The 27,751-nt window shown below is 40.5% G+C and overlaps 1 protein-coding gene across 5 annotated transcripts in view; it reads left to right on the forward strand.

Annotated features, from left to right (window-relative positions):
- Positions 1–27,751, forward strand: part of COL4A6 (collagen type IV alpha 6 chain) — a 422,653-nt gene that overhangs the window by 119,130 nt on the left and 275,772 nt on the right. For all 5 annotated transcript variants that reach the window (XM_068251142.1, XM_068251140.1, XM_068251144.1 and 2 more), the window contains one exon: positions 23,963–24,046. In XM_068251142.1, the coding sequence (XP_068107243.1) occupies positions 23,963–24,046 (84 nt within the window). The remainder of the gene's footprint in view (positions 1–23,962; positions 24,047–27,751) is intronic.

The following is a 27,751-nucleotide window of genomic DNA, read 5'->3' on the forward strand; positions in this document are numbered from 1 at the left end:
TAGGACAACTATAAAACTATCAACTCTGAAAGAGGTATGACAATACATTTAAAACAGGGGTGGAGGCACCCAATGCATTGGGGCGCCTCCACCCCTGTTTTAAGTGCATTTAACTTTCATGTTATCTTTCACATTAGACAAAGCGTTCCAGAGTGTTACGTTGTAACACATCTGGTTGCTTTTAATCATCCAGCACCGGTGTTTTCCCATCGGGTGAATTAGAACTACTGTCGCTAATTAGTGTTGAACCACAACTTCCCGACGGTCCGCCATAGGTCATAACGCGTGCACAAAATTGGGTCCATGCACGTGTTATGTAATGTGAAAGAGCCCTGAAGCTTGACCAGGAAGATCATAGGGTTTATTCAAGTCAAGTATGGTTGCTTCTCTATTTTCACAGGGACTTAAGAGTGCAGGAAGAGTAAGATCAAGGAGAGAAAACAGATCATTTATGCCCATAAATTAACACATATATAAAAATCATAGATGTGCTTTGTCAGTATTAACATATAGTTCTTGACAGCTTTTCAGCTTTACCTGTTGAATGAATTACAAAGTGTTTTGAAGCCTGCAGGAAGCATGCATTAACTGCTAAGCAACGTGTGAGTTATGCTGTTGTTAAGTAAATTAAACATTGTCCTGTTGTTTAGTTTGTTTCTTGCTTACACAAAATAAATGGAGGGGAAAAAAAACATAATTCCAACCCAACTGGTATAAAAAACCCTCTTTCCTTGGTGCAGAATTTGCTGGGCTACTTTACAGGATATTCAGCACATTAGACAGCTCCCGCACTGTGGTAACGGAGCTGTAAGGCGGCCTGGGCAATTATGAAGCGGTGCGATAGTGTACTCACACCGGCTCACTAATTTTGAAGGACCCCTATGACAAAAATTATTAAAACAAAATATACATCCAAGATATAAAATGCACAGTTAGTGAATTATTTCCCATGTAACTGTCATGTATTAAGAATCTAATGCTGCTGAACCTCTGACAGGTTTTGGACCAGTACATCTCCTCAAGGTTATGTTTATTTTAAAAAGCACTTCCTGAGAGGCAGTGGCACAGTGCAACTATGGCTTCAATTCACTAAGCAGTTTTGACTAGTCTACAGATGTTTTTTAGTCTACTGATGGTTCGGTGTAATGTTTTAGACCTGGTTTAACATTAAGTAAATACACAATTCACAAAGGCAAACAATGAGTAACTACGCCCACTTTTTCTGACAGAGATTAGACCAGCTGATTTCTGTTGGTAAAGTAATTCTGTGAGGTATTTTAGATGTGAGGATGGAACCTTTTGAATTAATTATTCAGGAGTTCAATTGTATGCAGAGGAGAGCTCATCAAAGGAGAAGGATGTCAGTCATAGCTACTTGTTTGTGAATTGCATCTTTTGATCATTTCCCCTGTTTTACCCATCTAATTACTAAATGGTTTAGACCAGGTCTAAAAACAGGTCTAAAACATTTGGTAATAGGGAATTCCCCTTTGATGCAACTGAGCAAACCATCAGTAGACTAAAAGCCATCAGTAGACTAATCTAAACTGCTTAGTGAATTTAGGCCATATATGAAGATAGTTTACATAGGAGAAGACATCCCAGTCTGTATCTTTGCAAAGGGCCCTTGCCAAGAAGTGCTTTTGATAAGAATAAAGGAAACCTTGAGAATCCATCATGAAGAAATGGACTCGTCCAAAATATGTCAGATGCCATAATAATAATATCTGTTGTTAGTAACCCCTACATAGGAAACAAGTAATTTTCAGTGGATTTATAAGGGACAAATGTCCATCTTATTTATATGTGTACACCTGTTTTAAATTTTAACATTTTTTTTCAAAATGGTCATTTAATTGTTGTGAGTGGTATGTTGTGGTAAGCCTTTAATGGGTAAAATATTTGCTTTATTTTTGGGCCACTGAATCGCCTGCAGCAGGTTAGTACAACTGAATTTTAACATCTAAAGCCAGGCCACTTGTTCTGTTTTCTTTTCCATCACTTGAATAAGAGGGTGCAATATTTTGTTGTTAAGTTTTGCTGAGATGTAGTCACCCGTAGATTTAATCAGCAGGTAATGGCACTCACTCATAAATTGGATCTGGACATGTAAGCCTAGCAACTTCCCCCTTGCTGCTTGTACCCGAGCCAGATGGTGTCAGTTTCTTCCCTTTCTCAATCTGTGTTCATTCACAAGTCAGTAGAAGCATCCCACTGCTGGCCGAGAGACATAGCACTGTAGTGTAAACATGGCAGTACCTACTGCAGGAAGAGCTTCAATTCTCAACACGTGTTTACTGGGATATTTGTTTGTGACATTATATTGTGACTTCTTCCAACTCTAGTAAAAAAATTCCTCGATAGTCACAGAAGACCATACTGCATTCCACAGATTTTGTGTTGGATACAGAAAACATACTTTACTTTTATGTATAAACAAACATTTAAGAAGTCTTGCAACTAATCCCTCCTTCGGGGTTGTGTATTCTAAACTTTATGTGTTGAGCTGATGTCAGTTTGTAAATGTCAAATTATAGCATTCCAGTAAAGACATATGTGAACTAAGTGTAAATAGCTTGTCACAGATGAACAAATGCTGACCTACACTGTATATTATTCACTAGGGTAATCTAATAAATTTCAGCTTATATGTATATGTATGTCTTTGGTATAGTCCAAATATTAATGCATACCATAATGCATCCTATAGCAAATATATTTGTTTTGACTCCCAAGTAAACAGTTTCTGAAAACCAGTCAAACATGGACATGTTTAATAATCTTAACTACCACCTGGAAACTATTTTTCTAGCTAGTACTCGTTAGCAGACCTGCAGTCAACTTTTTGGTCAAGCAGTTTCCGGTACAGTAAATTATGAGTGCAAAATCAATATATACATGTGTACAATAGCTCTTCAGCCTGGTCTTTTGTTCAGAATCAAGATTGCATTCACTCAACCCACTCAACCGAAACTGCTCTCACCAAAGTGGTCAACGACCTTGCCTTAGCTAAAGCTGAAGGTAAATACTCCATTCTCCTCCTCCTTGACCTGTCAGCAGCTTTTGACACAGTAGATCATCCCCTACTCCTCCAGTCCCTCCAGTCCTTGGGCATTCACGATCTCGCCCTGTCCTGGCTTTCATCCTACCTCTCCAACCGCTCCTTCACGACTGCCTTCAATGAGTCCTCTTCCAACCACCTCTCGGTGGGAGTCCCCCAAGGTTCGGTCCTTGGCCCCCTACTATTCACCCTATACACATCCTCCATTGGCAAGGTTATCTCCTCCATGGGTTTTAACTATCATCTGTATGCAGATGACACCCAGATCTACCTCCACACCCCTGACATATCCACCACTACCATGGACAAGGTCTCCTCCTGCCTATCAGCCATCTCCTCCTGGATGTCCGATAGGTTCCTGAAACTAAATCTAGACAAAACGGAATTTATGATCTTCCCACCCCGGCCATCCACGAACCTCCCAGATGTGCATGTCACTGTTAACCACACCACGATTCGCCCTACCTCTCAAGCCCGCTGTCTGGGTGTCACCCTGGACTCCGCACTCTCCTTCACTTCCCACATCCAAAACCTCACTAAGTCCTGCAACTTCCACCTTCGTAACATCTGAAAGATTCGCCCTTTCCTGACCTCTGCCACCACCAAACTCCTCATCCATGCCCTCATAATTTCCCGCCTTGACTACTGCAATGCCCTGCTGTCTGGTCTCCCTATGACCCGAACAGCCCCACTGCAGTCCATCATGAATGCGGCAGCCAGAATTATCCACTGCTCCCATCGCTCCACCACGGCGGATCCCCTCCTAGAATCCCTCCACTGGCTTCCTATCCAGTCCAGAATCAGATTCAAGATACTGTGTCTGACCTACAAATCTGTCCACAAAACCTGTCCAACCTACATTTCCGATCTTACTCAGAGGTACACACCTAGCCGCTCACTCCGCTCTTCCAATGAACTTCGCCTAACCGCCCCCCGAATCACCCAGTCCCATGCACGCCTCCAGGACTTCTCAAGAGCTGCTCCAACACTATGGAACTCCCTACCTCCACCCATTAGGGCAGCCCCCTCCTTCAACATCTTCAAGAAAGCCCTCAAAACTCACCTTTTCACTCTGGCCTACCACCCCTCACAAGTGCTCTAAACCTACACCTGAACTCTGGTCCCCTACCATTCGTGTCCTTACCTCTCCCTCTAGATTGTAAGCCTTTGGGCAGGGTCCTCCTCCTTTTGTGTCCTACCTGATCTTGCACCTCCATTACTTTGCACCCATGCTATGCATCTGAGTGAACCTAACTTGCCTAATCTCCATGCTCCATCCAGTGACTGACTAAGCATTACCTGGTACTCATACTGTGCTGTGTGATCTGGTTTTCTTGTATTCCTGTATTGTCATATTGCTGTATGTCACCCCTAAATATTGTCTGTAACCTAAATTAATGTTCAGCGCTGCGTAATATGTTGGCGCTTTATAAATACAATAAATAATAATAATAATAATTGCATAGGTTCCTGCTCCTGTTACAGTACATTGATTGGTTATTGGCAGATGCACATACTACAAAAATGCATGCATGTAGAATTAGCTTCAAGATTCTGTGTCTAGCTTTAAAATCCATCCGCAACACATCCCCAATCTACACACCTTGACAGCACTCTTGCAATAACCTACGCCTGGGCACCCTGGGCATACTCCTTCCCATGCATGACTTCAGGGCTTCTCTCTTGAACTTCCTTTCATACCCTATTTGGCTCACTTTCTCCTCCAACACCTTCAAACAAGCCCTCAAAAGTCACCTGTTTATGCTTTCCCACTCTTCTATACCAGTGCCCTGATTTTACCTGCTGGACACCCATGCAGAGGTCCTAGTGTGTCCCTACCTCCTTCAGATTGTCAGCCTTTGGCAGCCCCCCCCCCCCCCCCCATGTATCCTACTTAATCACACAACCTATTTATTGAGCACCGGCATCCCATTGGCAGACTTGGAGCTACTTGGTCTAGGTGATCATCTCTCCATTGCGTGACCCTATACCCTTGTATTCTTGTATCACCTAATGCTTTCTGTCTCCCCATTTATTGTGGATGTCTGTAACCCTATATAGGCCCCTTTTAGACTATAGCGGTAAAATCGACCAGCGTTTGTTTGATGATCACACACCAATGGGTTAAGTAGGTCGCACCATGCATTATAGCCGCGCTGTGACCGTTAAAAAAATAAATAACACGCCACTTCCGGTCCACTTTTGGTAATCACAGAGTAATGCACAGCAGTCTGTGCGTTACTTCTGCACTACCCAGAGCACTTCCGTCGCCATGCACCACACCTGGGGGAACTGTGGCATGTCTCGTAGACATTAATGGCCACTGCGACGAGCGGCGGCAGGAGGGAGTACCGTGATGCAACAGGATGCGGTAAGTATGAAAGGTGCCCCAATGTCCAGTGCTGTTTAATATGTTATCACTTTATAAATAAAGTAAATAATAATAATGATCAGTATTTACCAAAACATGTTTTATTAGCTTATTAGTTGCTCCTGGTCAGGCTACAAAAAAAAATGTACTTGCGATTCCTAGACATTCTGATTAATTTAATTGTATTGTCGGATCAGAAGTAAACATTGGCTTGTTTTGCCTGTCTGAAAAGACTTGTTATTTATAGTGATTGTAGTATTCTCAATCTCTTCTGGGCTTTCTATTCTGCTTGTGGATTTGTTCACACTGCAGTAGTATCATTCTGATTAAAAATGTCTTGCTTTCACACTGCAAGTGATTTCTCACATTTAGTGATGCTTTACAACTCTAGTAGAGTTTGAAGGCAATGAAAACTTTGTTCTCAATAGTTCTTCCAATTTGTTCTTTCATAGTGCAAGTGTGGCATTGGCTGCCTTTGCTAAAAATCCAACTGCAGGGATTCTAGTGGTGTATACTACCGGTAGTGATTTGTCCCCATAAAGAGTCAATGGAAAATGCCTATTACCAACTTTGAAATCACAAGCAAGTGCCCCTTAGCACCAGCCAAAAGCAGCAATAAGTGCCAGTCAGCACCTGTCAAGTTCAATCAGTGACTTCTGGAAGTACTGACCTATGCTTATAAAGCATCAAGTCAATGCATGTTAAAGCCAGTCAGTGCCTTCTAAAAAGCACCAGTCCGTATTGCTTGAAAATGCTAGTCCATACCTGTAAAGCAACAATCAGTCCATGTTAACACTAGTCAGTGTCTGCTAAAAGCACCAGTAAGTGTCTGCTGAAAGTGAGGCTCTGTGCCGAGGAAGTTCTGCTAAAGTGCCAGCTGCTGCTTTCCTTTGTAGCAGTGGTGATACACCTTCTAGAACAGCGATGGCTAACCTTGGCACTCCAGCTGTGACAAAACTACAAATCCCATTATGCCTCTGCCTCCCCGAGTTATGCTTAGAGCTGTCAGAATATTGCAGTGCCTCATGGGACTTCGTAGTTTCACCACAGCTGGAGTGCCAAGGTTAGCCATCACTGTTCTAGAACATCAAAAGTTTCAAGATGGCTTATTTTTTTTTATGGATAACCCAAGACCTGGATAGCTGAGAACCTTCACAGAAATACAGCCGCTGCTATAAGTTTTTCTCGTGTCTAGTATGATAGCTATGGAAGGCTTGAACTTTCTTTCATGCATTCCTGACAGCACCTTTCATACCCAGGGATATGATCTCATTAATGATCTGAAGTAGATAATGCATTCTCCCCATGTGAGAGAGAGCCCAAGACCCTAAATGACAACAGACTAGTAAATTAATGAAAAATAAAAGCAACTATTAAAGTTAATGATTGATTATTACAAATCCCATTGTCCATGTATGACAGCTGCACAGTAAGTAGCACCTATTGCCAGTTCCATTTATTTGTGGCCCTAGTTAAGCCACCCTTTTATAACTGCATTTCATAGTATGGTCATAATAAGAATTTCGTCAGTTAGTTCAGCAGGGACCACAGCCAAGCATAAGCATGAATTTGCACAAGCGCACAGCACATTAGTTGCGTTCCTTAGGTAATTTATTTGATTCCGTTATTTCTCCTGTCACTCACTGTACAAGCTGTTACTAAACCTTTCTTAATAGCAATTCTCACTGTAAAACCAATCCATATTACATAGAGAGAGAGACCACCAGAGTGCAGTCCTGGGTTTTGGTCTAGGTGTGTTCCAATATGCTGCACATAATGTACGTGATACTGAGTGGCAGCGCCCTAAAGGTTAATATCTGTGCTTTTATTTACACACGGCCAAGTTCTTCTGAGTAGTAATTTGTAAAACATTATAGACTGAACATGTGATTTTAGTAAACGTAATCAGAACCATGCCAAGGCTAGTATTCCTGCGTCTGCTATTTTTAGTACAAAAGATTGCTCGCATGGAAGGACCAAGAAATGCGAGGAAATCAAGCATCTGGCTTTGATAAAACCTATAGTGTTTGTTATGGTGGATTGTGATCATTTCCCAAAGCGTTATTGTGTGATAGCTAAAATCTGGTCATATGTATCGCCTTCCTGTACAACTTCAAGATCAGGATGTGAAACCCACCTGGGTATTCCAAAATCCCAGCCATATCTACAAACCTATGGACACTGGTTTATATTTGAGAGTTATATCAGATAATGACCTCAATTCACTAAGCTCATCTCCTGTCTTTAATAACGTTTCTAGAGTTGTTACCATGGTGATAAGGCATGTGGTATTCAGGAAACATTTGACCTCAGGCAAACCTAAAGTTAACTCTTCTGTCTTTAAGTTAACTCTCCAATCCTTAAAGGGACTCCGAGCTCAGAAAAAAAAGGAAAGTTGTACTCACCAGGGGCTTTCTCCAGCCCAGTGCTGGTCGGGAGGTCCCACGCCGGCGTCCTGGCTCCTCTCCTTCTCCCCGCTCCGGAATGGCTGGCAGGCCGCAGCCCGGGCGACACTCTCCCGAGTGTCGGGCTGCTTCTTCCGCATATGACGCGGATTACGTCACACGCCGGCCGCCTCGCGTCATCACGGCGGCCGGCGTGAAAGTACTGCGCATGCGCGAACAAAGCGCGCATGCGCAGTACTTTCACGCCGGCCGCCGTGATGACGCGAGGCGGCCGGCGTGTGACGTAATCCGCGTCATGTGCGGAAGAAGCAGCCCGACACTCGGGAGAGTGCCGCCCGGGCTGCGGCCTGCCAGCCATTCCGGAGCGGGGAGAAGGAGAGGAGCCAGGACGCCGGCGTGGGACCTCCCGACCAGCACTGGGCTGGAAAAAGCCCCTGGTGAGTACAACTTTCCTTTTTTTTCTGAGCTCGGAGTCCCTTTAAAATAACTCCAGAGTTAAAGACAGGCTGTTAATTAACTGCATGTGAAAATAACTACAGAGGAGGTAAATTAACTACAGAGGAGGTAACTTAAAGAGAATCTGTATTGTTAAAATCGCACAAAAGTAAACATACCAGTGTGTTAGGGGACATCTTCTATTATCCTCTGTCACAATTTCGCCGCTCCCCGCCGCATTAAAAGTAGTCAAAAACAGTTTTAAAAAGTTTGTTTATAAACAAACAAAATGGCCACCAAAACAGGAAGTAGATTGATGTACAGTATGTCCACACATAGAAAATACATCCATACACAAGCAGGCTGTATACAGCTTTCCTTTTGAATCTCAAAAGATCATTTGTGTGTTTACCTTCTGTCCCCTTCTTCTCTCATGCACTGAACATTACAGGCTTCCTGCAGACAGCTCTGCCTGTGTTTGTAATTCCTCAGTATGTGTCAGCCAGCTACTTTCACAGCCTAACAGAGGAGGATTTTTATCCAGCTCTCTTCTATCACTGATAAGATAGCAGGCGTATGTAAATAAAACACACACTGGAGTGTGCATAGAGGAACAGACCAGCACAGAAGAGTTGGCAGCCTTCCAGACACAGGCCGACAAGTCTGACAGGGGAAAGATACATTGATTTATTACAGAGATGGTTATAGTAGAAAGAGCTACAGTAAGCCAAAACACATAAGAATAGGTTTAGGAACTTGTAGCATGGTAGAAAAAACGTTGTAATTTTTGTTACAGAGTCACTTTAAGGAATGAAGAGATAAGATAACTCTCTCACGGGCCCATATGCAATTCACTTTTTCACCTTAGTTTTCTCCAAGCTGATATTTTCAAAACTTGTTATAAAATGCCTTTTAAGCCACCAGTAAGCAAGAAAATACACAAAATAATTTTGACAGTACTTTATCTACTACCTTTTGATACTTTTTCATTTGCAAAATGCCGCAAAGTTATTTTAAAGAGAAGATGAAAAATTATCACCTAGGAGAAAGCTTAGGATAAAAAGGGAATTGCATATGGCCCACTGTGTGAGGTAAGTTTTCTCTTGCCTTATTATCTCCAGCATGATCTTAGTGAATTGAGGCCAATGAGTTGCTTTGCTGGTACTAAGGAATTCTGTTCTCACAAAATATGATATAAATGTATCAGTGCTGTCCAAATGTCTTTACAATTGAATGTTATTAGAAATTATCTTGCTATGTCAATTTGCAAACAGCTTTCAATTTCCAAAAATGGCTGTATGCACAAAACTGTGCTCAGTTTTCAAGGCTGGATTCTGTGTTGCATGTTGCAGTACAGCAGCCCAGATTTCTCCTCTTTCTGCATTAGTAATACACTGCACAAAGTTGAAGGTCTTGTTATTTTTGTCATTGAAACATTAGGGAAACAGCAGTTACCTGGGGTATTCTTTAGCAAAGTGTATTTGAAGAGTGGCCGCCTAGCCTGTGTACATTTAGATTGATCATTTCATTAGCATTAAATTGCAGAAAGACTTGTTCTGCAAACATCCACAGTGTTTATAGACATTTTTAATGAAAATCAAATTTTCCTTTTTAACTTAATAAAATGAATACAAATTTACCCTTTAATAGTATATGCCCTATCCATCTAGTGATAGAATTTTTTTTTTGTTTTTATTTTTTTAAGTGGACCTGAACTCTTGCACAGGACAGAAGGAAAACAGAGAAATGCACCCTGTATGTATTTAGAGAGTTTAACCTGTCTAATTCTTCTTCATTTGTGACTAATCGCAAGTTGTAATTCGATCTCTCGGCTGTGTCAGCTCATTGCCATGACTGATAAGCTGATTTGACAGCACAGGATGTTAACAATATGTCTGCTTCCATGAAAGCAGGGAATAGACACACTGCAGATTTTTTGTAGGATTTGTATAAGCTGTAACAAAGAAATGTTTTTCTTTAAAGGTTATTATGCTGTTGCGTATATTTTAGAGAAGAGAGGAAGTTCTGAGTTACAGTCTGCTTTAACAGAAAATATGCATATATTTAACAGAGCACAGATGAAGGGTCATTGATTTTTTTCAGATTTCACTGAGGCTTTGTCATGTAGTCAGTTTGGGCATAGTTAGTGCTTAGAGGGTGCTTTATGAATATTGATCTTATAGATGTTAGCAAATGATTTTGGCTCAAGCTGGCAAGACTAGGATCTGCTTGCTTCATTCATAGTCATTAGTTTCATGTGAAAATGGGCTGAAATGGCCTTAGTCTGGAGAGGGGATGGCTTATGTTTGCCCTGTGTGCAGAATGCGCTGTGTAGTGTAAGGAGAGACTCTTGATGACACATTGGCTTCACTTCGCAGATCTGCTTGTTCCTGAACTTTTCTCTGAACATCTGTGAGAATTCCATGTTTGTAGAAGGGAACATTTTTGTCTTGGCTTCAGTTTAAACTATAAATATTTACTTCTTTTTTTTTCTATCTCCTCTCCTCTACCTTAAGAACATCTATGCTTGTCTACTCTACTCTAAAACATGTCAATCCTCAGAGGAATGCAGTCCTGTGGTGTGAGCTGTGCAGACATATGTACCTCATGTGGCAAAATATGAAAGGTTTTATACTACACACTCATCTGATTGTAACATTGAGAAGTAAAATGTTTCAATGGCTATTCTTTTGTCATGGTCTGGTTTTGGCATTCTTACTTTCCACTGTTTATCCATCAGTAGGTGTCATTAAAGTGGGACTAAACTTTCCAAAGTTAATTTCTACCCAGACAGTTCACCTTTAGTTAGATTGTAAGAAAATAATTCTATTCACAGCTTTCGCAGTGGAAAACCTCCCCACAAGGCTGTTTTATACCCTCAGCCTCAGTAAAAGAAACTGATACTCTAAACGATCCGTTCTGCTAAGCAGAACGGTCCGGAAAATTAGGGCCTGCAGCAATTTTTTGGTCCGGGGACAGGAAACGTACGGAACATATCCGTACCAACGGACGCATATGAATGGATCCCTAGGTTAACATTGGCTCCATTCACATCCGTTCCGTTTGTACAGAATATTTTACAGTTACTTTCCGGAAAAATCCGCTAATGTGAACCGGGCCTAACTCATGAGAGTTGTCAGCTGTAGACATCGGGGGTAATTCACAAAACTGTACAATCTCATAAATGATCTCACCTTGCTTATTAACCCATTAGCAGCTTCAATAGAGTTATCTTGTTTGAGATCAGTGCACTGCTTTTTACCTCAGTCGGCAGAACTGGTTGTGCTTTAAATTCTTGGAATGCTTTGATCTCTCTTTCTACTAGCAGAAAATATAGAAACTAACAGCAGAAGTCTCTCTCTGTTATTGTCTCACACTGCCCCCTAGTGACATGTGGTCATAAATACACATTACAGCAGTACTAATGAGCAGCAAGGAAATGTAACAAAGAAGAAATAAGTGAAGTGCTGAAATAAATTGGTCTGGAGCACTTGCAAGCCTCTAAACAAATTGGCTGCTAAAGGGTTAATGCAGAATTGATCTTTTCTTATCTGACTCAACTCATGATTTATCGCTCATCATTTGTTTATCTCATGAATTAGCTCTCCTTGGGATACACTTGATATACCCTAGTAAACTGTATGTGAGCAGGCAATGCACATTATGCAAATTATGTAACACATTATGTTATTTGCGTAACTCACAGTATACATGCAACGCCTATGCTTCTTATGTAACAGGCAATGTAGGCTTTGCTGTATAAAGCAAATTATGCACATTACATATCATGTTACATATTTTACATAAAGCCCAGTAAAGTATATACCTGGACTCGGTGGTTTCAATAAACGAAGGAATCGGATGATTTTTAAACCAAATCCATAGCCTTTGTAAACATTAGACTAAGGAGTCAGAGCTGAGGAGTGGGAGTCGGAGCAATTTTGGGTACCTGAAGTTGGAGTCAGTGGTTTCATACACTGAGGAGTTGGAGTCGGATGATTTTTGTACCGACTCCACAGCCCTGGTTTGCACACATATAGATCACTGGGATATAGTGAATATAACCTCTTATCTGTCTATCTCATGAATTGCATCCCCTTATAATTGTGCAGAAAAACAAGTACGGTGAGATCAATCAATAGAAAAGCCTAGTGAATCAACTCCAATCAGGAGCAGGGAAATGTCTGAGTGGTCCTTAGTGAAAAAAATTGTTTTAATCGGCCAGCCTGAAATAGGCTTAGGAATAGGGAACCGTGGCCAAAGGCATTCTTATCAACACTTTTATGTGCAATAACTTAATCTATAAGTATCATTTCCAAGCTGGCCACTGTGTGTTGGTATGCCCTTCTAACCTGCACACCCCCCCTTCTGCCTTGCTGTGGTTGGCCGTATCGGTGATTGAATGTAGCTGCGTGCCTCTGCTTTAACTAAATTGCTGTATAAATTGGAAAATAACTGTACCATGTCTGTAGGCCTGTTAAGGAAATTGCTGGTTCATTATAGGCTTTGGCAGTAAACACCTGTCAGTTTATAATGCCTCTACAAGCAACTACATGATATTTCTAAATTGTGAATTTCATAAAATAGCAAGTACCAACTATAAATATAGAATTTTATCAAGCCGTATATAATATCTCTGCTGATGTGTTTTTCCTCTAGATATTTTCTTGTGTTTTTAGAGATTAATGTTGTCAAGGAAACCAACTTTATGCACTATAACTTAATGCCACACCTGGCAACTGTTAAGCTCATTTACAGAGTTCACCATCAAATTCAATGACTCTTCCCGAAAGCATCTTAAGTGATAGCAGTATAAGGAAATTCTTAGAAATGTGTATCCATTCCTAGAAAGATCTACATGATAGCTCATGTTAACTTCTGACTGTACCTAGCACCTAGAAAATAAATCTGAGAGGCTGTATGTGCAGACCATGGAACATGTATATGAAGCACTGTTGGAAAATGAAGAAACATCAAGACGTCATAGATTTATTTAGACACATAATAATAAGAATACTAGTATGTAAAACAGCATTCTGTTCCTTCCACTGTGGAGGACTGATTGAATCACTGACATTGCTGATACCCATTCTATCAGTGACAGGAGGGCACAGTTCTTTATTTCATTATTTTGTCCCGATGGGCCCATGTGACTGCAGAAAAAGTGATGATGTCATCCTTTCCACCTGCTTTCAATGTCCATCATGTAAATATCACTCCCACATCAGACCTACATTACCCACAGTTAATCACTGCATTGCAATTTCAGCTTGGCAGAATAGATAAAAGGGCCCTTATTCAATTCACGTTTTATCTTAAGTTTTCTCCTGGGAGATAACTTTTCAAACCTTTACATAACTTTTTCATAACTTTTCAGCACTCTGCAATTGAAAAAATGCCAAAAAAGTAGGAGAAAGAGTACTGGCAAAATTATTCTTGTAGCAATAATAGTGGGTTGGCACATGGAAACAAACAAACGTGGAGTGGACGACTCAGATTGCGATGTGCAGCCTGTCGGGGTGCTCTAAGCTGAAGCAGTATATTGCAACAACAAGAAGACACGGTGAAAAGCTCAGCACTGCTAACGTTGATTTATTGCTGATGCACTTTCATTCAATTCTTGTCAAAAAAGTTAATCTTATGTAAAAACAAATGACATTCAATATAATACTTACTGTGCGTAAGGTGAAGGAGGTGTGGGATGGGCAGTGGGTGCCATCTGGTCTGGTGCACGGCCTGACGACCGTTTCGCTTTAGTAGGCTTGGAGGTGCACATCCAAGCCTCAGAAGAAGCTACTGTGGCGAAATGGTCGTCAGGCCGTGCACCAGACGGCATTATCTTGAATGTCATTTGTTTTTACATAAGATTAATCGTGTCTTCTTGTTGTTGAGTATTTTCTTGCTTGCTGGGGGCTTAAAAGGCATTTTATTGAGTAAGGTGTGAAAATATAATTTAGGAAAAATCTAGCTGATAATAGAATGTCAGTATATTCTACTTGTTTGCAGTGCTAATTCCAATAGTAATATATTGGCAAATGATACCGATATTTTTATTGCAACTAAACCCTAACCTATTCTCACACAGAACCCTCCCCCTATCGATGCCTAACCCCCCATGACTAGCCTTAAATGCTCCCCTCCCCCCATATCACATGCCTAGCCTTAAGCCTTCCACCCTCCTGCCTCAAAAATATCGGGTATGGGCTGAAATTTGGACAAATAGCGTGCGCTTGAGTTGCCAGGTAAGTAGCCGGGGCCGCTCGCTGTGCAAAATATGGCTACAAATAGCGGCTCAATATTAGCTCAATATTAATATTGTGCCAATATTAAAATGGGTGCCAATAGTGGTGCCTAAACTTCCGTGCCCCTCCGGCGCCCAAACATTTTCTGCTTCTCACAGGTATAATATAGTTATTACACCCGCATTGTTTTCTATAGATCAATAACGGGCAGAAATAAGCATACAGACAAATTAAAACAATTATTACTAGCATATTGTTTTTAAAAAAGAGCTAGATGCATAGCTACAAGTTCAAGAGTTTAGGTTTTCTCCACTGTGCTGAGATCACAATCATTTAATTTGTGCAGCGATGCAGGTCAAACCTGACATCTTGGCTTGTCCATGCCAGTATTAATCATAGCTGTACTTAAGCTGGCAGTGTTTTACTGGTGTGCACTAGAGGAACAATCTACCACGCCATGATAAACAACAAAAGATAAAGAACCTAAAATATGTGCAAAGAAAAAGTTTGGGTAGAATCATCATTCTAGATGTCTACAACACGGGGTGCATGCTTGTCTACAACTCAAGCATGCATTAGTTGCAACTACATTTTTGTGTAAATATGCTTTATAAGGGGAGATGAAAAAAACAATGACCAAGTCTCAGAAGATATGTTATTTTTGCCATATGAATAAAATAAGTAAGAACAGGCAGACAGACAATTGTTGCTTCCATTTTAGATTGTTGTATGGATTCAGTGTGGAATGCAATAGGGGAAACTTCATAAGAACACTGATAATAGCCATAGAACCAAATGCAATTCACCATTTCTCCTAGATGATATTTTCACACCTTATCAATATAATGAGACATATGCAATTCACTTTTTCACCTGAGTTTTCTCCTAGGAGATATTTTCACAGCTTGTAAATAAAATGCCTTTCACACCCCCAGCAAGCAAACAAATACTCAAAATAATTTTGACAGTACTTTTTCACCTAATTTTTGTTACTTTTTCCATTGCAAAGTGATACAAAGTTAATTTAAATTGCAAATGAAAAATTATCTCCTAAGAGAAAACTCAGGAGAAAACGTGAATTGCATATGGCCCAATGCCTTTTAAGCCACCAGCAAGAAGGAAAATGATAAGAATAATTTTGACAGTCCCTTTTCACCTACTTTTTGGTACTTTTGTAGTTGCAGAGTGCTGAAAAGTTATTTTAAACAGCAGATTAAAAATGATCTCCTTGGCGATTTGGATTAGGCTCATAGTCTTAAAGAATATCCACAATTATTAACCCAATTGAAGGAATTTCAGTTATATCATTAATTTACATTATACAAGATGCTATAAATGAGCCAAGTGTTTGAGAATTGAACACATGGTAAGGAAGAAAAGTGTACAAATGACACCTTTCCATGGCTAAAAAAAGGGATCTTAGTTTCAACTTTCAGAGATTTAGTCACCTTCTTTAGCCACCAGTAAGGGCCAGGTTATATGAAAGACTTACCTTGTTGAAGCTACAGAGATGCTAAAAGTTGCTACTAATTGTACAGGTAGTCTCCGACTTATGAGTTTACGACATATGAACAACCCTCCGATACGAATGATCCGAAAATGGGAACAAGTAAAACATAAATTTGCGATCATCACTAGGACAGAAGGAGGCACACAAGGGGGCAGGGGGACAGTTAGGCAGAGGTGGCATAGAGGGGGTCACTGAGGGAACAGGGGGACAGAGGTGACAAACTGGGAGGGCAGAGGTGCCACAGAGGGGGCACTGAAGGCACAGGGGAACAGAGATAACACAGTGGGGGAAACTGGAGGCACAGGGGGGCATAGTGGAGGTACAGGGGACAGAGATGGCACAGTGCTACAACTTAGTAACGGATTCAGATCAAGAACTAATCTACGGCCCTATCTCGTTTGTTAACCGGGGACTACCTGTATCTAATGTAGTTGCTTACAGCAAATCAAAGCTGCAGAAGATAGTTGCCATTGAGCCATAGCAATTCATTTAACAACTGCATTGGATAGCATTTTTAGCAGCTGCTTGTCCTCTGCATGAGTCAAGGTCCTTACAGATGTGACTATGCCTAAAGAAGGAGACTGAGGCCCATATGCAATTCACTGAGTTTTCTCCTAGGTGATATTTTCACACCTTGTCATAAAATGCTTTTAAAACCAACAGCAAGTAAGAAAATACTTAAAATTATTTTGATAGTTCTTTTTCCCAAACTTTCGGGTACTTCATAATTTGTAAAATGTTTAAAAATTACTTTAAAGATAATATGAAAATTATCTCCTAGGAGATAACACAAGAGAAAAAGTTAATTGCATATGGGCCTGGATCTCTGAAAGGTAGCATTATAAAAAAAATTTTGCTTCGCCATTAAAAATGTAATTTTTACCAGTTTTTCTTTTCTTCCAATCCACTTTTTTCTTTAGTTCAACAAAGCACAAAGCTGTATATACTTTGCTTTAAAAAAAATGAATGGTAATATTGTCATACTGGATCCAGAGAGGAATACTGAGGACATCTAAAAAACAGCTTCTCAGATTTGAACCATAAGGTTTGCTTAACGTGACAGTCCTGTCCAGCTTTTGTTTATAAAGTGGAGAAAAATCACCTGAGAGCGCAGATGAAATAGATATTCTGTCTTTCTTTGGTTTTATAAAAGTAGTTTATACTTACAGTAACATAGCAAATCATGAATGTGTCGCAGACATGTCTTTCTCACTGAGCCAATCTTATTTTATTAACATTACCTACTGTAAAATTAACCTGGTATTTTACTAGTAGTATACACTTATTTTTGCAGTACAAAAATATATCATTCAAGTCGTGTCAGAACAGGCATCAGCAAATAGCATTCCTATACATTTATAAATGGATTTCTGGTCTGAACACTAGGCTTGATGTACAAATATTTGACTGATTTGAAAATATTCAGAAGAATATTTGCACTATACACAGCTTTTAATCTCTTTCTTTTTTTCTTTGTATGTCAGACATACAAAGAGATTCTGTAAGATGTTAGGGCATGCTGCCCATTTTGATGTCTGAAGCTGTTTATCCATGCTTTAATATAATGTGATAGAATACTGTCTATGACAAGTCTGTTTGCTTCTCAATGTGGAATGTTGACATTAACAAGGGAATATGGAAGGGTATTTATGTTCTGCACTACCACATGACCAGTATGAGGTGTTGAAACTACTGCATACATCCTGTTTGCACATACAGTACTCAATCTCCACGTCTCTGGTACATGAAGTTCAGTGGCACACATAGTTTCCTGTAGTCTACTGGCATATATATTCCCTATTCCTCACTCATTCCTAAATCCCTGGTGCCCAGTGGTGTATTTCTTTACTCAGACCCTAATGGCCAGTGCTATGTTAGTTTCTCAGCCCCTTGTGTACAATTGTATATACATTCCCCAGTCTCTGGTGTCCAGTGGAATATACATGCCTCAGTCCATGCTGTTCAGGGGTGTATTTGTTCCCCAGTCCCTGGTGTACAGTGGTATATATATTCCTCAGTCCTCTGATATCCACTTTCATATAACGACCCCCACTGTCCAGTGGTACATACATGGCCCATTTCCCTAGTGTCGTGTGGTATATACATTCCACAGTCCATGCTGTTCAGGAGTATTTGTTCCCCAGTCCCTGGTATATATATATATATATATATATATATATATATATATATATATATATATATCCTCTGATGTTCATTACTATTTATGCCCCCCATTGTCCAATGGTACATACATTCCCCATTCTCTAGTGACCTGTGGTATATACATTTCCCAGCCCGTGCTGTCCTTTGGTATATACATTTCCAAGTCCATGTTGTCCCGTGGTATATACATTGCCCAGTCTCTGGTGTACAATGGTATATACATTCCCCAGTCTCTGGTGTCCAATGGTATATATATTCCCCAGTCTCTGGTGTCCAATGGTATATACATTCCCCAGTCTGTGCTGTTCAGTGTTTTATACATTATACAGTCTTCAGTCCCTGTTGTCCAGTGGTATATACTGTACATTTCCATGTCCCTGGTGTCCAGTGGTATGTACATTCTTCAGTCTCTGGTTTCCAGTGGCATATACATCGCCGCACTCCTGGTGTAAAGTGGTATATACATTTCCCAGTTCTGGTGTCCATTGGTATATACTATTTATTCCCCAGTGCAATTGCCTTGTGGTAAATAGGTTCCCTAATCCCTGGTGTTTATTGGTATACATGTTCCTCGGTCCCTACTGTTGGGTGGTATATACCTTTTCCAGTGCCCAGTGTTCCACTGGTATATTGGTATATACATCCCCCAGTCTCTACAGTCCAGAGGTACATAAATCCTTCAGTCTCTAGTGTACAGTAGTATATAAATTCCCAAGTACTTATTATTCAGTGTTCTGTACTTTCCCCAGTCCCTAATGTCCAGTGCTATAGACATTCCCCGGTATCTAATGTCCAGTGCTGCACAAAGTACCCTGGCCCAAGGTGTCTAGTTGTATATAAATTCCCCAGCATCCATCATTCAGTGTTCTGTGGCTTCCCCAGTCCCTAATGTCCAGTGCTATAGACATTTCCCAGTGTATAATGTCCAGTGCTGCACAAAGTAACCAGCCCCCTGGTGTCCAGTTGTATATAAATTCCCCAGCACCCATCATTACGTGTTCTGTGCATTCCGCAGTCCCTAATGTCTATTGCTATAGACATTCCCCAGTGTCTAATGTCCAGTGCTGCACAAAGTAACCAGGCCCCCGGTGTCCATTAGTAGTATATGCATTGCCCAGTTCCTGATGAACCTAGAATAAGGAGAACATAACTGGAACTTTCACATTTAATATGACATTGAGCAATTACAGATTTCGTGTGTCTGCACTCACAGTACTAGCCAGTGACAGTACAGATGTCATTTGGCTCCCTGCATTGTTCATAATACAGCTGACAAGGCAGGATTAGTGGAAGGGAAGTACAGTGGTGGAACCATTGTTCACTGCTTTTGTAGCCACTTCGAAAACGTCTACAGTGTAAACCATTATCTTCCTGCTCTGAATTCTTACCTCATCTCATATTTTGGAATGCCATTAGCATTGCCATTAAAATTAGCAACGTGTCTTTCTAGTTGTGATAGTGAAACAGTATCTATTTCTTGTATAGTGAAATGTGTATTATTTCCCTTAAGGAAAAATAAAAGAATGCGTGCAATACATCATCCTGAATCTGGCTAGTAATCTTAGGTGCCTAAAGGCACAGAAACAGCAAGACATGACAAGACAAGGGTGCTTCCATTCTTATGTCAGACTATCACAGCCTCAGCTCCTCTATTATAAGGGCCTGCCCTACTTCTACTATAAAAGGCACTATAATGTAAATGCTTATTGTTTTTGTATACATTTTTGTATGCGTTTTTATGTGCACTTTCAAACCCCAGAAGTACATAAGAATAGGACAGAAATGCAGCCTGAATGCTATGGTCAGGCTAGTGATAATGCTTTCCCCTACACCTGTTCCTCGTGTCTAATCCAAAAGTGGCAAAAGCTGTTGCTTTGGTGTGGCACTATCCTTCTATAAAGCAGTGTTTCCCAACCCTGTCCTCAAGGCCCATCAACTGCACATGTTAGGGTGGGGAAACACTGCTATAGAAGGAGTGGGTTTTCCTTATGACATATAAGGCATAATGGGCATGGCGTATGAAAATTGTGGTAAATGAGTAAAGTTACGTACACACACTACAGTGTGTGGGGCGGCAGAGAGCGACCACCTCAGTAAGTAATCTAGCGAGTATCTAGAGCTTGAACAGCACTCGCCCAATGCTACCTAAGTGACCCCCAAATGACCACTGAGTGCATTGATCTCCCCACAAACCCTGTCCATAGGAAGCTGCTGCATCATGCGTTATACATCGTTCCTCAGACACCCCCCCCCCCCCCCGTATAATGATAGGAGCTTTGCTACCCTGCAGGCAAGAACACCTGTAGTCGCCAGCAATATTCAGGCTGCCATCTTCATTGCCACAGCTAATTTTGATAGGCCAATCACTGGCCTATTATGCCACCTCTGTGTAGTATGATAACCAAGATTTTGAGTAGGTAGGGTCTCATACTACATGAAAGTGGTAAAATTGGCCAATCAAAATTGAGCAGATTGTGTAGGGAAACCCTCATACTACATGAAGGTGGCAAAAGTGGTCAACAATTATAATTGAAAGTTTGTACCAGGCTTCACACCTACAAACTTCCTACTGGCTCTTCAAATTGTGTATTCATTTTCCCACCACTGCTACAGTATAATATATCACCTTTGTTCCTTTTGTTTTTTAACTAGCATGTAACATCTGGCAATCTCTTGCTTGGTTATGTATGTCAGCTTGCTTACTACTCCAATAAAATTATCTGAAATAGACCATTTTGGGAAAAGGAAACATTTGTTCTTGCCCATAGTAAAACTCCGTATTTAACTCTCATTCTTATACTCAATATTTGGGGAAAAAGTGAAGCTTTAAGCAAATGTGGATGCGAAAAAAAATTAATTTTTTGCTATCCTTTTTATACTTAAGACTCGTTGAATGAGTGTGATGTGTGACAAAGATTACAGGGGGCTACAGTGAATTTTCACTTTAATTTCAAATTACTACTGAGATATATCATCAGTGCTCTATAAGGCTTTTTGTGATTTAATGTTGTTCAAAAAAATACCTTTTTTATTTGTAGCCACATATGAATTGCTAGAACTAGTAAAAGCTGAAAATTGCATTTCTCTTCCTGCCTGCTGGAATCTCTGTTGTTGTTGTTGTGGAATATGGACTGTTTAGAACATTTCCATCTCACTCCATTAGTAATGATCTGAATACCGTAGGAGTTTGTTACTAATTTTCCACACCTGAGCCCATATTCAATTCACTTTTTCTCCTAGGTGATAATTGCACACCTTAAACCACCAGCAAGCAAGAAAATACTATTTTAAAGAAAAGATGAAAAATGATATCCTAGGAGAAAACTCAGGATAAAAAGTTAATTGAATAAGGTCCCTGGTGTAATCCAATGATTGTTAGTAAACGTGAACACTCTCATATCATAGTCTCTGTTGGGAACTATGTTGATTAACTGTGTTTTGCGTACACATGTTGTTTGTTTACATGTAAGCAGGCTAAAATAAGGCTCACTATTAATCCTTCCAAAGTATAGGGGTAAACTGAAGGGATTGCCGTTTTCTCAGTTCAGTTCCACTTTAAGGCTTAGATTAGAGACTTATACCTTCATATTCTTAAAGTAGACCCATTAGTTAAAGGGATACTGTAGGGGGGTCGGGGGAAAATGAGCTGAACTTACTCGGGGCTTCTAATGGTCCCCCGCAGACATCCTGTGTTGGCGCAGCCACTCCCCGATGCTCCGGCCCCGCCTTCAGTTCACTTCTGGAATTTCTGACTTTAAAGTCTGAAAACCACTGCGCCTGCACGCCCGTGTCCTCGCTCCCGTTGATGTCACCAGGAGTGTACTGCGCAGACACAGACCATACTGGGCCTGCGCTGTGCGCTCTTGATGACATCAGCGGGATCGAGGACACGGCAACGCAGGCGCAGTGGTTTTCAGACTTTAAAGTCTGAAATTCCAGAAGTGAACCGGAGGCGGGGGCGGAGCATCGGTGAGTGCCTGCGCCAACACAGGATGTCTGCGGGGGACCGTTAGAAGCCCCGGGTAAGTTCAACTCATTTTCCCCTGACCCCCCTACAGTATCCCTTTAAGAATACTTACTCCTCACCAGGTCTTAGTACACAATTTTTTTGCACCACTAAACTCAGATTGGTGCCACAGATCTTTGGGGATCCAAGTAATGCCTATGCATGGGAGAAGCCAACATTACTGAATTTCATCCAAGACTCTAGTTTCCTGGCTGTAACACGGATGATGTTTTGACCACTGTTACTCATCTAGAACAAGTATAAAATTCAAATGTTACAACTTTCCTGAGCTGTATGCTTGTTTCAGTTGAAGTACTTAAATACTATAGCTAGAGGACCAGCATTCCAGAAGGGGTACAGAATTTTCAGCCTAAATTAGCTTATTAGAATAGGTTTATAAACACGTTCCCTGCAGGGGAAGACCCTATCTGTAGCATAAGTTTACCTTAAAGCAAACTGGTATGAAGCTTTACTGTAAGACGGCAGTTATCATAGAGACCCAAGCTTCATGTCTGTGGGGAAACTAACCACGCCTCTTGTTCTCCTAACACGTATCAATACAAAAAAACATGAAGGTTTTGTCATGTAAGTGCCTGGAGCAAATGGGAATAGCAACATTTCAATATTGCTATATTAATTTTAAAGATCTGCATGGCCACAGAACAAGAACAGAGACTATAAAGGTCACACCATCTTATATTGCTGGCTGTAATTTATGTGTTTTTTCTGAACACAGATATACTTTAAATTGCTTTAAAATTAAATTACAGAGTCACTTTGAAGAGCCATAATTTATTAAATAAGAGTATCCCATCAGTTGCACAAATTTTGTTAATGATTGTAAATACTTTATTTTTTTCTCGTCTACTACCTTAAAGGTTAACCCCCCAAAAAGGTCTTTCCTCATCCCACCTTAGTATTGAGGCTCTGCCTCGAGCTTCTTCAAAGCAGAACTTGGCCATTCCATTGTTTGTGGAGCTGTTAGTTATGTACAAAAAGTTTGGTGTAAATTTGTCAGACAGCTGACTAGATGGAAATTTTTATGAACATCAACAGATTTTGTCCTTTTAAAGAACAGTACATTTAAAAAAAAAAGGTATTATTACACATTACTTGGCCCAATGAAACTTGGTGGAGTTCCCTTTAAGTTAAAAGTGGGGTAGGCCAAAAGCAACTAATAAAATCCTCCACTGGAATAATCCATTGACATTAAAACTGTGGTCTGCGGGGCCTTCGTGATTGCATCATTGCCTCCATTCTGTATGCTTGTGGTACCAAATTCCAACTGTGAAATAGATAATAATGCCATAGAAAATTGTTTCTGGACCTCCCACTGGTAAACCAAGTGCTGAATGCTTGTATTAGGCTTTTTTTATACAAATTACAAGGCCCACCTGTTAAATCGCAGCTCTATGTGAAACATTCCCACTGTTTTACTCCAGTTTTATACTATTCACCCCGAAGCCAGCTGCGGAAAAGCTGGAATTGTATCAAATGCTTTTTAAGATTAGCGGATGATCTTTGTACAGAGGTCATACATCTGTATATATGTTAAGAAGGAGTAAACATTCCGCAAACTGCACAGCTTGGGAGGCTGAATTCTATATATCCTTCTGTCATATGTTACCAAACACTTGTCAGGGGTGATTACAGATGAGGACATCACTGTCGTAGTGAAGAGAAACAGTTATTAATGTAGCTGGTAATCTATTTATTCAAGGTTTGTAGGAGCCATAAATGATCTCATATTTATGTTTTCCTTTTCTCAGGGAGGAAAGAAGAACTATCAGGGGCCATGTGCAGGACGAGATTGTAGCGGGGGCTGCAAATGCTATCCAGAGAAAGGCGGGCGGGTAAGTTGATTTTATTTTTTTCCTTTCCATATTGCATGGAAAGATTTGCACTGTAGACTTATCTCTTTTTTGCTTCATAAAGTACATCTGGAGAAACATAAGTACAGTAACATCGTGCATCTGTGCAAGATGGGGAACAGCTGTGTGTCCATGCGGCCTGCTGACCTAACACAAGGCCTGCAAGACATTGGCTTATGTCAGCCTCTTTGTAGCTGTCATGCTGCTGAACACATGTTCACATCCAGCTGGTTTTCAATAACTAACAGCACTTTATCTTTGTCATTTGATCAGGTTGTTAGAGGGGGATATGATACAAATTTAACCCTTTTGTGACAGCCTCAGTGTAAATGTATGCTGTATATTGTTTGACTGTTTAGAAAGCACACGTTTAGACTCTAAGATGACATGTCTTGGCTGCATTTGTTACATAGGTCCAGATAATAGTGTGGACTATACTTGATTGCCTGGTATGTGATTGTAGTCACACTACCAAGCCTAAATAAAGAAAAGACCCTTTTTAGTTTCAAAAACTTTTATTAGACACAAAGGGGTTATTTCATTAGGCTTTGCTGCTAAAGCAGCGCAAGGTTAATTACACCAACGCCCGTCAAATACAGCGCATAGTGTGCACTTCTAAATAACATGCATTCCTTTTAATCTATGGCCGCTCCTACCGCAGGATGTGATTGGCCCAAAATGCTGCCTGTCATGCAGCATATACCACGTAGGAACTTTCTGTAAGCCTGCCTGAACAGCCTTTGCTGCCAATAGCAACGCTGCACTAGCACCCTGGCTGTTCTGGATTGGACAATGTTACTGTCACTTTATGCACACAAGACCATTGCCCAATCCAGAACAGCCAGGATGCTCGTGCAGCTCTGCTATTGGCAGCAAAGGCTGTTCAGGCAGGCTTACAGAAAGCCCCGACGTGGTATATGCTGCATGACAGGCAGCATTTTGGGCAATTACATATTGCAGTAGGAGCGGCCATAGATTAAAGGGAGCATGCATTATTTAGGAGCGCACGTTATGCTGCACTACCGTGTTTAGCGCGTAGCGCTGTATTTAGCAGGCATTGGTGCCATTAATCTTGTGCTGCTTTAGCAGTGCAGCTTAAAGAGACACTGAAGTGAAAAAAAATTATGATATTATGATTTGTATGTGTAGTACAGCTAAGAAATAAAACATTAAGATCAGATATATCAGTTTAATTGTTTCCAGTACAGGAAGAGTTAAGAAACTCTAGTTGTTATCTCTGTGCAAAAAAGCCATTAATCTCTACAACTTTCAAAGTCGTGGAGAGGGCTGTTATCTGACTTTTATTACCTCAACTGTAAGTGAACTAATTACTTTTTCTCTGCCAGAGGAGAGGTCATTAGTTCAGACTGCTCTGAAAGAATCATTTTGAATGCTGAGTGTTGTGTAATCTGCACATATTAGAGAATGATGCAATGTTAGGAAAAACACTATATACCGGAAAATAAAAATATGAGGATATTTTCTTTGCTGCTAATCTTCTAGTAATTATTCATAGTACACAACCAATTCACTATATCATATATTTTTTTTCGCTTCAGTGTCTCTTTAATAAATCAACTCCAAAGTGTACATTTTTTCATAGAAAATTAGTACAAACACTCTACAAACCCAACATGCGCTGCACAGAAAATATATATTGAAATACAACAGCATACAAATAATAACAATATTAGAAAATACAGTGAAATATAATCAATGGTTATTACATTCTAAGAGAGTGCCTGCTCAAATTAAAATGATTCATAATGACAGCACACAAGATATAATGAGTAATATGCAACATGAGTAATAGATCAGCGCCCCAAGTAAGGGGTGTAGGCATTATAGGTCCAATTGAGTTTGAGCCCCCTGGAGAGATCTTTGCAAATTCAAGGATCCCACACCTTGTGAAATTGTAGGGTCTGAAGAAAAGACCCTTTTTAAAGGTGGAAGAGAGACTCAATACTGAGAACACCCCTCATTATTATGAGAACACTCCTCATTATTACCGTAATCCCAGCCCTGTCTGATCAATAGCAGTGTAAAGAAAACAGAATTCTCCTTATTAAATAAATACAAGTGTTTGCAAGAAAAGAGAGAAAAAAAAGAAAAATTAAGTGAAGTGACGTAAGTCTTAGCAAACTGGGCATGTCACTATGTAAAGTGTATACTTGCTGGCTCCACTGTCTACTTCAAATACCAGGCCAACTAGCTGAGGAGAAAAATAAATCTGTACTGCAGTCCCAAGCACATGTGGCCCATGAAACAACTGTACACTGTTAGGGCCCATTTCCACTAGCTGCGATGCAATAATCCCATCGCATCCGAACTGAAACCAATCCAAGTCAATTTAGTAGTTTCCATTAAATACGAATTTTCATTCGCAATTCGATGCAACCCTAGAAAAGAACCTGATGCATGCTGCAGATTCTCAAAGCATGCATCTGATTCCCTTTAGCGCTAACAGGAAGCCGCATCTGGACTTCCGGAAGACAACTGGAGGTACCCGCGGCTGGATGCGATTTGTTCCAGTGCAATGGGGAGCCCCAGCAGTATGCTTTTACCGTGACGCTTGTTCCCCGCAGAAGCGGCAGCAGAGAAACCCAAGTGGTGTGCGGTGGCGGATCTGTGCAGAATACGCCAGGAACACACCATCTGTCGTAATGTGAACAGGGCCTTACAGTACTGATGGCTTTTGCTTCTCAGCCTTGTTTTTTAGTGAGGTAATTAGCTACTAGAAGCTAGCCTGTACACTGATAAAGATAATGCATCTGGTTGTGTTAAATCAATTTGGCATAGATGGCGATCTTTCTCACGTATTGCAGAAGTTTTCCGTACTGTAGATGCAAAGCATTTTAGACATTAAACCCCATTTGGCTGACCTGCACTAAGGAAAATCGCTGCTCAGCCTGGAGATATCTTGGACATCTGCTCTGTGTCCAATTTATACCAATGTGTTGATGGATCATATTAATGAAGGCAGGGTAGCATTTAAATATGAATCAAGTGAGCTGATATCATTTTTATATTTAATGACCGAGGAACAATGGTTTGGGGCAGTATGAGTTTTGATGAAAGCTCCCACAGCTGCTGCCCATAACATGGCCTCGCATATCTGCCTTTTCTTCTCTCAGGGCTTGGCATGGCTGTTTGAACTGGCTATAGAGTGTTGACATTGCACTAAAAGCTGTTGGCATCCCCTTTGTTGGGATGTCACAAAGATTTGGTTTGTTTTTAAAGTCAATCTGAGAACCGAAGGCAGGCAATCTGGTCACCATATTAATTCTCCCATGTTCTGCTGGCTCTTTATTTACTTTTTGTTGTTTTCTTAAATCCCAAAACACATTTTGTTTTCATTACATCAAAAAATGCGTCAAAAAGTGCCAGCAATTTTCTAAGAACACGTATAAAATGTCAAAAGGACTGTTTAGACACTACGAATATCTCTAAAACGGCCCCATAGTGATCTTCTTTGATGGCCATATCTATTCACAGATTCAGATACTAATCAAAATTTCCCATAGCAGTAACTTCCGTAGAGTTGTAGATATTGTAAGTCAAGCAAAGATTTGCTCCCTCTAAACCCCCCTCTTAATCTGATTAACAGCAAACGGCTCCACACCAGCCTCAGCTTAAAGATTTACAATTCCATAGACAAACATGAAAGGAATTTGTTTCATGTTACCA

Source organism: Hyperolius riggenbachi, chromosome 8, assembly GCF_040937935.1.
Source record: "Hyperolius riggenbachi isolate aHypRig1 chromosome 8, aHypRig1.pri, whole genome shotgun sequence".
NCBI classification, from domain to species: domain Eukaryota; kingdom Metazoa; phylum Chordata; class Amphibia; order Anura; family Hyperoliidae; genus Hyperolius; species Hyperolius riggenbachi.